This window comes from Trichomycterus rosablanca, chromosome 7, assembly GCF_030014385.1.
Source record: "Trichomycterus rosablanca isolate fTriRos1 chromosome 7, fTriRos1.hap1, whole genome shotgun sequence".
Taxonomy (NCBI): Eukaryota; Metazoa; Chordata; class Actinopteri; order Siluriformes; family Trichomycteridae; genus Trichomycterus; species Trichomycterus rosablanca.
The window spans coordinates 30,803,344-30,818,875 of record NC_085994.1 but is presented as its reverse complement, the minus strand read 5'-3'; the positions used below and the strand labels follow the sequence as shown (position 1 = coordinate 30,818,875).

At 41.2% G+C, this 15,532-nt stretch overlaps 1 protein-coding gene across 1 annotated transcript in view; it reads right to left on the bottom strand.

Annotated features, from left to right (window-relative positions):
* plxnb3 (plexin B3) overlaps positions 1 to 15,532 on the bottom strand; it is a 183,392-nt gene that overhangs the window by 86,123 nt on the left and 81,737 nt on the right. Inside the window, exons 4-6 of the mRNA XM_062999217.1 lie at positions 8,624 to 8,752; positions 5,889 to 5,989; positions 1,314 to 1,446 (exon numbers count right to left, since the gene is read on the bottom strand). Of these exons, the coding sequence (XP_062855287.1) occupies positions 1,314 to 1,446; positions 5,889 to 5,989; positions 8,624 to 8,752 (363 nt within the window). The remainder of the gene's footprint in view (positions 1 to 1,313; positions 1,447 to 5,888; positions 5,990 to 8,623; positions 8,753 to 15,532) is intronic.

The following is a 15,532-nucleotide window of genomic DNA, read 5'->3' as shown; positions in this document are numbered from 1 at the left end:
TTGGCAGCATTTATGGGTATGTGTAGCAGCCAGCATTTCTATGGGCATCATGCTGTGTTAAAAAGCAGCATGCTATTTCCCTGTCGTCTCAGCGTCGATCACAGTGGTATGCCAACAAACGCATTAAGATTATTAGCTACTAGGATGTTGTTTACATGCAGAGCAATTCCAGCATTGCAAAATTGACAAGAATAGTCTGGGCATGCTCTGGGGTTTAATTAAAGCTCTGTAAAATCACAACAAGTATGTGTAAATGCTAATAATGACACCTAACTGTAGTTAGGAATATGTGACAAGACCTTACCTACTGACCTATAATTTGTTTATCTTTCAGGTAACTGTTCACACACGGCTACAAAACTGTTCATTGATGTTAGAGGCTGTAAAAAGTACAATCAGCAATATAAACCGATCAGCCAAAACATTAAAACCACCTCCTTGTTTCTACATTCACTGTCCATTTTATCAGCTCCACTTACCATATAGAAGCACTTTGTAGTTCTACAATTACTGACTGTAGTCCATTTATTTCTCTACATACTTTTTTTTAGCCTGCTTTCACCCTGTTCTTTAATGGTCAGGACCACCACAGAGCAGGTAGTATACATGGTGGTGGTGTGTTAGTGTGTGTTGTGCTGGTATGAGTGGATCAGAAAACGCAGCGCTTCTGGAGTTTTTAAATACCGTGTCCACTCACTGTCCACTCTATTAGACACTCCTACCTAATTGATTCACCTTGTAGATGTAAAGTCAGAGACAGTCGCTCATCTATTGCTGCTGTTTGAGTTGGTCATCTTCTAGACCTTCATCACTGGTCACAGGACGCTGCCCATGGGGTGCTGTTGGATGGTTGCTTTTGGTTGCTGGACTATTCTCGGTCCAGCAGTGACAGTGAGGTGTTTAAAAACTCCAGCAGCATTGCTGTGTCTGATCCACTCATACCAGCACAACACACACTAACACACCACCACCATGTCAGTGTCACTGCAGTGCTGAGAATGATCCACCACCTAAATAATACCTGCTCTGTAGTGGTCCTGTGGGGGTCCTGATCATGGAACAAGAGGGTGAAAGCAGGCTAAAAAGTATGTAAAGAAACTGATGGACTACAGCCAGTAATTGTAGAACTACAAAGTGCTTCTATATGGTAAGTGGAGCTGATAAAATGGACAGTGAGTGTAGAAACAAGGAGGTGGTCATAATGTTATGCCTGATCAGAGTATGTTTAATATACTGAAACAGTGTAGTGTTGTGCAGTATGTTATTTTCATTAGTGAGGGATAATCAGCATCAGCAGCAGTGTAAACGTGTACCTGTGTTTGCTCTTCTCGGCTTTGTATTGGAGGATCCAGACTCTGAATGGACACGCACTGCCTGTCATGGCCGTAACTCCACAGCCAATGATGAGGCTGTGTATGGCGAGCACACTGATGCTTCCGTGTACACCTAAAACACATACACACTTTATTAACTTACATTTTGGCATTTAGCAGACGCTTTTATCCAGTGACTTACAGTACTGTGACAGTATATTGTCTAAGCAAGTGAGAGTTAAGGGCCTTGTTTAAGGGCCCAACAGTGGTAACCTGTCAGTGGTGGGGCTTGAATCAGCGACCTTTTGATTAACCGCTAGGCTAAGGTGCCCTAATAGAGCTGGTTAATAATAATAATAATAATAATAATAATAATAGTGCCCTATTATTAATTAATTAATTAATTCAGGAATGGCCGCTCAGGTGGCGCAGCGGTAAAAACACACGCTGGAACCAGAGCTGGGATCTCGAATACATCGTATCGAATCTCAGCTCTGACTACCGGCTAAGGCTGAGCGGCCACATGAACAGCGATTGGCCTGTTGTTCAGATATGGGTGGGACTAAGCCGGATGGGGTCTCTCTCATGACTGGTGCAATTACGACCTCTGCTGGCTGATTGATGGCGCCTGCACAGAGATGAGAAGAGTGCTCTCAGGGTGTGTCCTCTCCGTACACAACGCTGAGCTGCACTGCACTCGTCAAAGTGCAGGTGATAAGATGCATACGGCATGCTGCCCACGTGTCGTAGGGGGCGTGGGTTAGCTTCGTTCTCCTCAATCAGAGCGGGGATCGGCATTGGTGGAGAGGAAGCATGACGCAATCGGGCAATTGGACGCACTTAAAGAGAGAAAAAGGGGAGAAAATGCACAAACAAAAATATAAAAATAAATAAATAAATAAATAAATTCAGAAATAAAACTGTACACTGTTTAGGGTAACTTCTTACATTTACATTTCCGGCATTTAGCCGACGCCTTTATCCAAAGTGACTTACAGTGGTGTGACAGTATACAGTCTGAGCAACTGAGGGTTAAGGGCCTTGCTCAAGGGTCCACAAGCAGCAACCTAGCAGTGGTGGGGCTTGAACCAGCGACCTTTTGATTACTAGTCCAGTACCCTAACCACTAGGCTACAACTGCCCTTCTTCAAGTGTTTCATCTTGTAATGATAATACTACTAGACAACCAACAAGCCAACATCCATATGCGTATCAGTCTAAGATTGAAATAAATCTCATCACTGACACTTTTTCCTAATCTAGTCATATCCAATTATCCTGTTGTATTCCCTGCCCGAACTCCCCTGACTGACACACACCCCCTCAGCAGTGGTGGGCTAGCACGTTTTACTGCTGTGCCACCCGTAAGACACATTTAAAGAATAGAAAAATAAGCTCCTGTGTTGGATCAACACCCTGTCCAGTGTATTCCCGCCTTTGGGCTAGTGTTTCCCGGTGGAACCAGACCAGCCATGACCCTGACCAGGATAAAGTGGTTAATGAAAACGAGGAAAAATAACAAAAACATTAAATGTCATTACTAATGGTGTCAGGGTCAATCCAGATGCAGATCAAAATCAGTCCATTTCAGGCAAACAGTAATTTGCTAATATTTCATTTATTAGAATACATAAAAGCTTTTTTCACCTGAGCACACAGTCACACACATACACTCTCTCTCACACACACACCAGCTCACACCTACCAGTTATTTATTTACCCATTGTGTAGAGTGTGTAAACAAATAACTACTTCTTTTCTTTCTCTTCCTTCAGCTGCTCTGTTATGCCAAGTTCACACTACACGACTTTCCAAGTCGTCAGATCACTGTACAGTTCACACTACACGACTGGATCTCTTGTAATCGGGAGTCTTTAAAGTCATTGTGGCTTTCATACTACACGACTGATCGGTGATAGGGGGTTTCACACTACACGATCTATCACCAACTGGAATCGCAGGTGAGCTTCTCCGGTCTCACAAACTACGTTTTGTCACGAAAACAAACGCAAGAAGTGACGAGAGGTTTAATGATACCACGTCCAAAAATACACGTCAACAAGTAGTGAGTGATCAGAGTTTGTGTGCTGATGTGCAGCGTAAAATCAAGGAGAAAAAAAATGAATCTGAGTGGATTTGGCTACACGAACAGCATGGATTGTTCTATAGTGAGTTGGAGGTTAATTAATATTTTTTGCAATGCAACGTTGGTGTTATGTTTTACTGTACTGTTTTACTGAAATACTGTAAAACTTGTGTGTGCTGATGTAATCTGATATAAACTATATTATGCCCCTGTCCCACCTTTTTACAACTCCTCCCCTGCGTTTCCCCTCACACTGTATCTTGTGTTCTCATTGGCTATTTGACATAGCACTCATTGCCAGTTGGGCAACTCAGATCCAGATATTTGATGCTAGATATATATCTTCGGTCACTGCTTGGATCGAGTTGTTGAACAGTTCACACTGTGAGTTTCGATCACCGAGCGAACGGCGAGTTGCTCCCGAGCCGGCAAATGTAGCACCGACCAGTCGGCGAGCGAAAATCAGGGCAAAAATCATGTAGTGTGAACTAGACATTAGGGATCGCCACAGGTCCTTTGTCTCTATCTTGTCCTGTCCTAAACATTGTACTTTTTGGCCTTTCTCTCCTACTCCTTATTTCTCTTATCCCTCCTCTGCACATGCCCAAACCATCTCAATCTAACCTTTTTAACACTCCTAATCTTGTCCATTGTCATCACTCCTAATGAACAGCACAGCATCTTCATCTCTGCTACCTCCAGCTCCTGTGTTTTAGTCAGTGTCACCACCTCCACACCATACAACATAGCAGGCTTCACTACTGTCATGTAAACTTTTCTTTCACTCTTGCAAATACCCTATCACAAATCACTCAATGTTATACGTTCTGTAATTTTAACCTGTTACTATATTAATTATGTGTATGTGCAAGTGTGTCCATGTGTGTGTGTGTTGTTTTTGAAAACATAATTTTAATTCCTGATTTAAAAGAAAGCCCATTTATGACCTGACCAGTAAAAAAAAACGCAAGACAAAGTAAATGTATTTACAAATTTCTCCAACATCCATTCCTCCAGCTAAATATAATAAATCTTATAATCAATAGTGGACAAGTTACTAAAAAACTAAAAATAAGAGAATAATGCAAGAATTAAAAAATTAAATATAATATAATGTTAAACACTAAACCAATACTATTTTATTCGTTCATTCATTTTCATCGACTGCTTTATCCTGTTAAGTTTCACAGTGGGCGCGGTTCCACTGGGAAACACTGGACGCAAGGCAGGAATATTCTGAACAGGGCGCTAATCCATTGCAGGTCTTCAGTCATTCCCTCCCCTTAAATATAGCCAGTCTTGTCTGTGTAAATGCCCAGTTGATCGATAGCACAACTGAGATTTAAAGAGAGATTTGATCTCAGCAGTGGTGGGCTAGTGTATTAAACCGCTGCACCATCTAAGTGCTATTAGCAATTATTTATTGAACTTTTGACCATTTACACTTTCCTGCATAAACTGTTGACAGCAACACCGACCAGCCATAACATTAAAACCACCTCCTTGTTTCGACACTCACTTTCCATTTTATCAGCTCCACTTACCATATAGAAGCACTTTGTAGTTCTACAATTACTGACCGTAGTCCGTCTGTTTCTCTGCATGCTTTGTTAGCCCCCTTTCATGCTGTTCTTCAATGGTCAGGACTCTCCCAGGACCACTACAGAGCAGGTATTATTTGGGTGATGGATCATTCTCAGCACGGCACATGACAAGCAGCGCTGCTGTGTCTGATCCACTAATACCAGCACAACACACACTAACACACCACCACCATGTCAGTGTCACTGCAGTGCTGAGAATGATCCACCACCTAAATAATACCTGCTCTGTGGTGGTCCTGACCATTGAAGAACAGCATGAAAAGGGGGCTAACAAAGCATGCAGAGAAACCGATGGACTACAGTCAGTAATTGTAGAACTACAAAGTGCATCTATATGGTAAGAGGAGCTGATAAAATGGACAGTGAGTGTAGAAACAAGGGGGTGGTTTTAATGTTGTGGCTGATCGTTGTATGTTTGATTCTAAATATTGAACCACCTCACATCCAACCTTAAGAGGTGCTTGTGCTTTACAGGTTGAAACATTGCAACAGAGTGCAGCATTTAACCACAAAACAGTGACACTATACTAACTTCATGTATTAACTTGTTGTTACCAAAACCCTTAGTGCCTACGTAGTGAAGTGTTGCGATATCCCTGCACCACCCAAAGTCTCTAGTCATAACACATGACACTTTTAAAGAATTGAGAGGAAAAACAACTAAAAATTATAATTTTTATGTCACTATCTTTGTATTGTGTGAACTAGCTGGAAACAAGAAAACATAAGCCAACAAATGATAGACAACTTAAATTATTATATATAAATTATGATTAAAAAGGTTTGTATGTAAAACTACTTTAAACTACAGGATAAAGTGCAAAAACAGCCTGCAACAATGAGTTTCAAAAAGAGAAGGTATGAAAGAAGTAAAGAAATACAGACCTGCCCTCCAGTGAGCACCACCCACAGTAAGGGTCTCTAACTGAGAGACAGGAGTGACAGTCTAAGTGGCTCTCACATTGGGCTACCGGCAGCCGTGATACCTGAAAAACACACACAGACACACATTAATACACTTACAGCACCTTTCTTTTTCTTTTTCTTTTTAATTCTATTTATACATTTTCCCTTTTGTCTCCCAATCAAGTCATATCAAAGTACCAGGTTGTATCTGTCCTCACTGAGGCGGGTTTATTTATTTATTAACATTTTAACGTCATGTTTTACACACTTTGGTTACATTCATAACAGAAACGATAGTTACAGGTTCACAAGTTTAATGTCAGACACAGTCATGGGCAATGTCTTTGGACTGTGGCAGGAAATCTACGCAGACACGGGGAGAACATGCAAACTCCACACAGAAAGGACCCGGACTGCCCCACCTGAGGATCGAACCCAGGACCTTCTTGCTGTGAGGCGACAGTGCTACCCACTGAGCCACCATGCCGCTCGAGGCGGGTTCACACAGAGCAGTATTGTGTATGGAAAGTCATGCACTGATCTCCATTATTCACCATCTCTGCATGTGCGGTTGAGCAGCCAGCGGAGGCTTACAGTTACAGACTTCAGTGATCTTGCAGTGCTTGAAACGTCTTATGCAGAGAAGGAAGAACGTGTTGGATGGACAATTATCTCTGCAGCAAGTTATAAATCAGGCAGAGTGGCAATGCAAAAGCCACTGTTAAGTGAAATACACAAGAAGGCTGCTTGGTGTTAAACAGCACGTGAAGGACTCTGGAATCACATAGAAAATGATTCTTCAGTCTAATAAGATTAAATTGTGTGTGTGTGTGGGGGGGGGGGGGGGGGGGGGCACCATCCAACTATGTTATTGAACTTTAATACATATACAGCTACTATTTAACAAGACAGCTAACAAATGCCTTCATGGCCAGATAATCTTATTTCTTTTCATTCAGTGTTTAGCCCTAAACAATAAAAACCACGAATTAACAGCTATAAATAAAAATCCCTTTATTTTAAGTTTCTTTGATGTATTGCGCAATCGTATCAGCTTATGCAGACTTATTTGAAGTGTTTTTAACTTGAATTAAATTTGCTTTAATTTACTTGCACTCATCAGTAGAAACCCCACAGTAGGGTGTGTCTTCTAGTGCTTGCTGAGCAATTCAACAGAATGCAGTGCCATCACGGTGTTGGCAAGAGCCTGTGTGTTAGTATACACGTGTGAAAATTTTCACGGTTTCAGAATCAGGGGAAAGGCTTTTTTTAACAAAACAGATGTGCAGTCCATTGATCTGCAGCTGTTGTGGTGAAATGCAAAAACTCCTAAAAAGACCCTAACACAAAGGTGAAATAAATGAAAAAAACACACTACATAGCGAGTGCAGACTAGAAGAGCCGAATCCTGGACATTTCTGGTGATTTATTAATATCGAGTGGACGCTTTCTTAGGTCCCAAAAAGAGGACATGTCAGAGAAAAAGAGGACGTATGGTCACTAGACAAAAACAGGCACTGCACATTACCTAGTTATTGCCATCATTACAGTGAAACATGGTGGTGGCAGCATCATGCTATAGGGATGCTTCTCAGTGGCAGGGACAGGGAGACTAGCAAGAGTTAAGGGAAAAATTTTTCCAGTGTGCTTGCAAATGCAGACTGGGGCAACAGGTCAGCATTCAAAACAACAACCCAAAGAATACAGCCAAAACAGAGCAGGTCTCTGTGTGTCTTTAAGTTGCCCAGCCAAAGCCCAGATTTAAATCTCATCAGTGGAGAAAGCTGAAGATGACAGTTCACAGACACATTCGCCACCCAATCTGACAGATCTTGACAGGATCTTCCATAAGAATGGGATACAATGTGAGGCAAGGCTTAATCCGAGATACATGAACAAAGGTAGCTATGCCACCATGCAGCTCCAGCTTGTGTTTAATGCCAAGTTTAATTACAGTATAGTGTTAGATATTTAAATAATAATTTACTTTAGCTAAAATACTTAACATTGTTAGTCTATTCACTATTTTCCAGTTGCTAAGCAACTTTGACTGTTGTAACCACTTCAATAACTAATTTTATTCCTTAATTTATATTTAGTAAACATGGTGCTGGAACATGGAATATGGTTACGGCTTTTGGCAGTGGGGTACGCAGAGGAAACACACACAGGCACAAAGAAAAACCAGACAGTAACTTGAGCTCAGAATTAATCCCTGGAGCCATTGTGCCACCCTCTCAATGTCATTAGCTTCATTTAGGTGCACAACATTTACATAAAGTTGACTTTCGATTGAGAGGATATAATTAGAGCTATAGAGGACTGACAGAGCACTTAGGGGATTTAAGGTGAAGTTATACAGAGCAGAGAGCATGCTGGGATGTAGTTTCAGTTTAATATAGTATTCAGTTTGTTTTCTTTGTCCATGTTTTTACTTTGTATTACATTCCAACCAAAGAACACTTGTCACACTGATTTGTTCTACATATTATTAAAAAATACCTGTGGTGTCCTAACAATTACATTTACCTCTAGTCAACAGTGTACTCAAATATTACTGTAGCATGTACACACTACTAACACGGCGTCTGATATTCAATACCACAGCACACTGGAAAATGTTCCAATAATTAATCTTATTTTTACCTTGTGTCATTTCTCATAATTGGAGTGTGTGTGTATGTGTGTGTGTGTAAGTATTTTGCTAAACACACCTTTCTCTCTGTCATGACATAAACACTGTGGCCGGTGGAGTCCAGCAGCAGGTCAGCGTTGATGGGACTTTGGGTATCCACTTCTACAGATTCATACAGAGCACCTGTACCATTCGCATGAAGAAACACCTACAGAGACACACACAAACACAGAGGTTAAAGATATAAACATAAACATGTCAGACAATGACATGTACAGTTGTATGTGGATACATACAGTTGGATTTGGCCCACAAATAAGGATATATAACTTCAAGCTCTGAGAGTATTGACCAGAATTGACCCCAGCCCTGACTGAGGAGAGCGAGACTGACACACGTTCAGTAGCCGACTGCATTTTTTCACCTGCACGAGGTGAGTTAATATGCTAATCAGCTTTGTGCACGGAGAGCCACACCCTGATCAGCACTATTCCCCGACTTTGTGCAGACGTCAACAACCAGCCAGCAGTGGTCATAATTCACTCAGTTATGAAAAGTCCCTAACTGGCTTATCCTACCTTATGAACAACAGCCAATCGTTGTTCATGCAGCCGCCCAGCCCAGCCAGATGGCAGAGCTGAGATTCGATACGATGTATTCGAAATCCCAGCTCTGGTGTGCTGGCGTGTTTTACAGCTGCGCCACCTGAGAGGCGACCAGAATTTTTTAAAACTTACATGCAGTAGTAAACCAGCCAGGCCATGAGATAAATCCCAACATTTTAATAAGATAAGATAAGATAATCCTTTATTAGTCCCACAATGGGGAAATTTACATCGTTAGACAAGAAATGGTAACACATTGGGAGAGTAGGAGATAAAAAAAAACCAGCAACCAGATTGTGCTCCCTGAGGAGCACACAAGCACATGTAAACATAAGAACATAACATAGTCACACAACGAGCCACGGGTTAGGGATGTGGGGATAGGAAAGTAACCATCTACGACAAGCAGCCATCCAGCGATTCGCAGCCATATGTCGATAATGTTATCAGAACGACAAAAAACCCTACAAAATTGAGGTCACTTAATAAACAAGGGCTTTGTGTCTGCACTCCACTACACACACACCCCGCTAGACCAAGAAGCACTGGAATACGCCAGTGGAATTTGGATAGTTCTGGAACACAAAAGTGGAATTGTCTGGCCATATAGATCAGAGGTTCATCTGGCCCAAGAAAGGCTAAGCTTATAACAAGAAGAGCTATTAAGAACAGACATGGATCAGTGATGATGTGGGGATGTTTTTCTGCTACAGTAATTCTAATAAACAGGCTATCTTGACCATGTGACTGGCATCATTAATTCACAGAACCACCAAGGCATTTTGTGGAGGAATGTTATGCCTTTGGTGGTGAAACTGTACCAAGCACACTTCCATGTCAACCCAAGCTTGGTTAAGGAATCAGTCCTGGATTATCTAGGAGTGGCTGATTTAAAACCCCATAGAAAATCATTGGTGGGATTTAGGAAAGCAGATGCAGCACAAAAGCTATCAAACGTCAATGAGAGGGAAGCTTTGCATGAGAAAATGGGCAAAGATTCTACAACAGGGGTGTCAGAAGCAAGAGGGTGTCTGAAGAGGTGTCAGAAGCACTTACTGAAGGTGCTTATTAGAGGTTAACAAGGCAAAAAGCTGTTCCACCAACACTGAGGCTGGGGGTTTAATAATGGTGCACATAGACATTTGTCAAGAGAACTAGATGTTCTTCATTTCAACACAAAATATAATATCAATAATTATTTTTTCTCTGTTTAATGAGACTAGTTAGTGAGGAGGGTTGAATATTTCTGATTGCAACTGTATCCTCAACACATTAACACTAACATTCAAACCATACACACATCAGACATCAAATGTCCAGCTGCAGTTATTTGAGCTTATCCACATTATTTGCCATTCTATTTATTACAATTACATACAATTCTTGTATTAAAATAGATCCAAGGTGCTTGGATCGTGCAGTGGCGTATTACACTAGTCAACCACCAATGAGACCTGGGTTTGAATCTCAGCAGTTCTATTGGTCAGGTGGGCATCTACACAGACATCATGGGCTACGCCTGGGGGTTGGCTTGAAGGCTGAAGTCTTACGATGAATTGGCGCCTTGTCCATGGTATTCCTGTCTTGCGCCCAGTGTTTCCTGATAAAACCTGAGCCGCCGCAACCCTAACCAGGATAAAACGGTAATAAAAATGAATGAAAAATGTATCTAATCTAAAGGTAATTAATAAAACATTGCTTTTGTAAGGTGTTCGATCTCAGCAGTTAAGGTACTGAACTAGTAATCAAAAGGTTGCTGGTTAAAGCCACACTATTACCACTGGGACTGTTGGGCCCTTAATTTATTCCATTGCATACAGCAACGTTAGTAAGTCATGGCTAATAAATTTCATAAATATAAATATTATTTACTTCATTAAATTTTTTCCCCCTTTTTCTCCCACTTCAGCGCATCCAATTTCTGCCCCGCATTCATCCTGATTGGGAAGGACGAGGCTGCTCCACGCCCCCTCCGACACGTGCACAGCAATCGAACATCTTATCGCCTACACTTGACGAGTGCAGTGCAGTACAGCGCTGTGTCCGGAGAGCCACACCCTCTACCGCACTCCTTTCCCATCTCCGTGCAGGCGCCACCAACCAGCCAGCAGAGGTCGTAATCACACTTGTCTGAAAGAGAGTCCCCATTCGACTTAATCCCGCCCCTATCTGAACAACAGGCCAATCGGGCAGGCAGAGCCGAGATTCGATACGATGTATTCGAGATCCCAGCTCTGGTGAACAGTGTGTGTTTTTACCGCTGCGCCACCTGAGCGGCCTTACTGCATTTAATTTTTGTGTTTTACCACCAGTGTTACCACCAGTCATGTTGGGATCAGTATTCCCAGAATTACTGGGCACAATATAGCAACACACCCCAAACAGAAAGCCAATTAATCACAGGGCCCACCCCCCTAAGCCAATCATGTCAGTATGTGGATGCCCAGTTTTCCCAGAATTACTGGGCACAATGCAGTAACACACCCACAACAGGACTCCAATGCATCACATAGCCCATGTCAGTATGTAGATGCCAATCACGTCAGTATGTAGATGCCAATTACGTTAGTTTGTAGATGCCCAACCACCCAACAGCACTACTAGATATCTCTAAGACAATCCAAATGTAATAATTGGAACAAATCAACTAGCAGCATATCATAATGACAGAGATAACAGCAAAACATGAAGTGCATTAGATCGCTAGTTCTATCTCCAACTGCTTTTCTTTTCTCTTTAACTACATTTTGCTGCTACATCCATATATTCTCAGACCTGGTGTGCAGGCGAGTGTCAGGGCTGGTAAGCAATTGCACACTGAAATTGGAATGTGTCTTGCCTGAGGAGTTTGATGCTGTAAAACAAGCCGTGTTTGGACATTGCAGTAATATTTTATTCAGGCCTGGAGGTGCTGAGGCTGCTGTACCACTAACAGCCCACTCATAATGCACCACGGGGGTCCAGCTTCTCAGGGACCAACACCCCCGGTAAGCCCTACTATAGTGCTTCTGTGTCTCACACACACTTGTGTATCCTAGGCCCACGTAAAACTGGCTTTAGGGTGTGTCTTTGATGATTCAATCACAAGCAGTCAGCAATAATCACAGGTGTAAACAAGACTGAATGTGTTTCAAAACCGTTTATTAAAATTACACTGGGAGGTGGTCAAGGATGCACATTAGCATGTAACATCAGTAGTGTGAATATTATTTCACTGAATGTGGCAATGCTGTTGAATGTGATTCTCATCAGGCTGATTTTTTTCTTTGTTTATGGATTTTCTATTTATTAAATTTCATTTAATTTCTCATTTTATTTCATGTTTATCTATTGTTTTATCCTAGTCGGGGTCGCGATAGTTTCTGTTCCACTCGGAAACACTGACACTAGGCAGGGTGCCAGTTCCAGCCAGCCGATAGCACCACTGAGATTCAAAGCTCTCAATGGTGGTGGGCTAGCATAATAGACCGCTGCACTACTTGAGAGCATTCATTATATTAATGAACTCTAAATCATGCACTCCCAGTGTCCGAGATGATATTAAGATAAGCCATTGAATGTTTAGTCGATATTAATCATTTGGACAGAACTGCTAAGGAGAACAATTTTAAAGCCATTAAGCAATTAATTAAAAAGCCCAAACCAAACACAGTGGGTATAAAAAGTCTACACACCCCTGTTAAAATACCTGGTTTTTGTGATGTTAAAAAATTACTCCAAGATAAATAATTTCAGATTTATTTCTACTATTAATGTGGCCTATAATCTGTGCAAAATTCAATTAAAAAACAAACTGAAATCACTTAAAGGGGAAAATAAAAACTTACGACACCAAATAAGAAAAAGTTGGGACTATAGAAAATGCAACTAAAAAATAACACAGAGTTTACTTACATTTACTTTGACTTTTTTTCATAACAGACAGGATGAACCCAAGATATTTTATGTTTTGTCTGGTCAACTTCATTTCATTTGTTAATAAACCTCCATTCATGTACTTCATGCCAGCAACATTCCTTCTAACAACATTTAAAAGACGTTTTGGCACTGATGATACCAAGCGGTTTAGTGTTTCAGGTTCAATTTTGTCCCATTATTTCTGCAAACACTTTTTAAGATGTGCAACAGTGCAGGGTTGTTGTTGACACATTTGTTTAAAGATTCTCCACACATTCTCTATTGGGGACAGGTCAGGACCTCAGAGCCCAGAGAACAAAGTAATCCCTTGCTCATGTGGTTATATTAGCTATTAATAAGACAGTTCTTGATGCAGTGCCGTTTGAACGATCAGGGATCACGGGTGTTCAGCTTAGACTTGTGCCCTTACTCTTTATGCCATGCCTGTGTAATGTGTGCAGCATGTGGTTTTGCATTGTCTTGTTGAAAAATGCATGGACGTCCCTGGAAAAGATGACGTCTTGAAGGCAGCACATGTTGCTCTAAGATCTCAATGTGCTTTTCTACATTAATGCTGCCATCACAGAAGTGTAAATGACCTTTGACAAGGGCACTGACACAGCCCAATACCATGACAGACCCTGGCTTTTGGACTTGTTGCTAATAACAGTCTGGATGGCCTTTTCGTCTTTGGTCTGGAGCCCACAGTATCCATTTTTTTCAAAAAAAGACCTGGAATGCTGATTCATCTGACCGCAGTACACGTTTCCACTGTGTGATGGTCCATCCTTGATGCCTCAGAGCCCAGAGAAGTCGACACCGCTTCTAGACATGGTTAACATAAGGCTTCTTCTTTGCACAGTAAAGTTTTAAGTGGCATTTGTGCATGTAACTCTGTATTGTAGTGCTTGACAAAGGTTTGCCAAAGTAATCCCTCACCCATGTGGTTATATCAGCTATTGTTGAGTGGCAGTTCTTGATGCAGTGCCGTCTAAGGAATCGAAGATCACGGGTGTTCAGCATAAGCTTGCGCCCTTGGCCTTTACGCACTGGAATTCCTCCCGATTCCTTGAATTGTTTAATGATATTATGCACTGTAGAGGGAGAAATATGCAAATCCCTTCCAATCTTTCTTTGAGGTACATTGTTTTTAAACATTTCTATAATTTTCTCACACATTTGTTGACAAACTGGAGATCCTGTGATCATCTTTGCTCATTAAAGACTCAGCCTTTCCTGGATGCTGCTTTTGTACCAAACCACGATTACAATCACCTGCTGACATCACCTGTTTAGAATCACATCATTATTGAGTTTTTTCACTTCATTACTAGCTCTAAATTGCCCATGTCCCAACTTTTTTTGGAATGTGTTGCAGGCCTAAAAAGCAGAAATGGATGTTTATTAATAAATTAATAAACAAAGTTGAGCAGATAAAACATGAAATATCTCAGGTTCATCCTGTCTGCATCAAAGTTCAATCAAATACAAGTCAAAATGTAAGGAACACTGCATTTTTATTTTATTTGTATTTTCCATACTGTTCCAACTTTTTCTGATTTGGGGTTGTAGTCTAAGGGTGTGCATATTTATGCAGCTACATAAATAGTGACTTCAGATTGTTTTTCCATTGAACTGTACACATTATTAGGTCACATTCAAGGCGGAAGAAGTTCTGAAATGATACATGTAGGTCTGATATTTTCCTAACACAAAACCTGGCATTGTAACAGGGGTGTGTAGACTTTTTACATCCACTATAAATCATGAGCTTGGAGCTACCTCTCTCTGAACAACAAGTACAGACAAAAGTAACAGTTGTATTACTATATTTAGATCAGCTATAAAAGGCACTCAGTATGATCTGATCTCCTCAGCCTAATGAGATTCATTAATTTATTAATAGATGTTTAACAAAATGTTCCAAGAACACTTGTGATGGTAATGATAGTGCAGATTAGAGTGTCTAACCTTAAGTGCTGTGATGAAGTATGAGTGATAAGCGTGAGGCAAAAAAAAATCCCAATACAATTTCATTTCAATTAGCTTTCATTAACAATTTTATCCTGGTCAGGGTCACGGCTGTCCACGGCGTGGCAGGAATACCCTGGACAGGGTGCCATTCCATCCCAGGGCTTCGACCATTCCCCCTTTCTCACACACAAAATCAATCATATCTGTGCCTGGGTTTGGTGTGCATAATTGCATGTTCTTAAGTTTTTGCAGGTGCCTGTGTGGGATTTCTCTGGGCAGTTTGTTTTCCTTCACCCTCACAAAACAAACCTGCAGAAGTTAGACTGTCTACTCCAGTTATTTAACATCAGCCCTGAAGGTCCAATGCCCTGCAAAGTTTCAAGCTGAAACAAACCTTAACTAAACCAAACCAGAAATGTCTTGATAATCAGCAGTAAATGTGAGTAAATGTGAGTGTGAGCTGCATTGGGATTGATTGGTACCCTGTCAAATGCGTATTCCTGTCTTGTGGC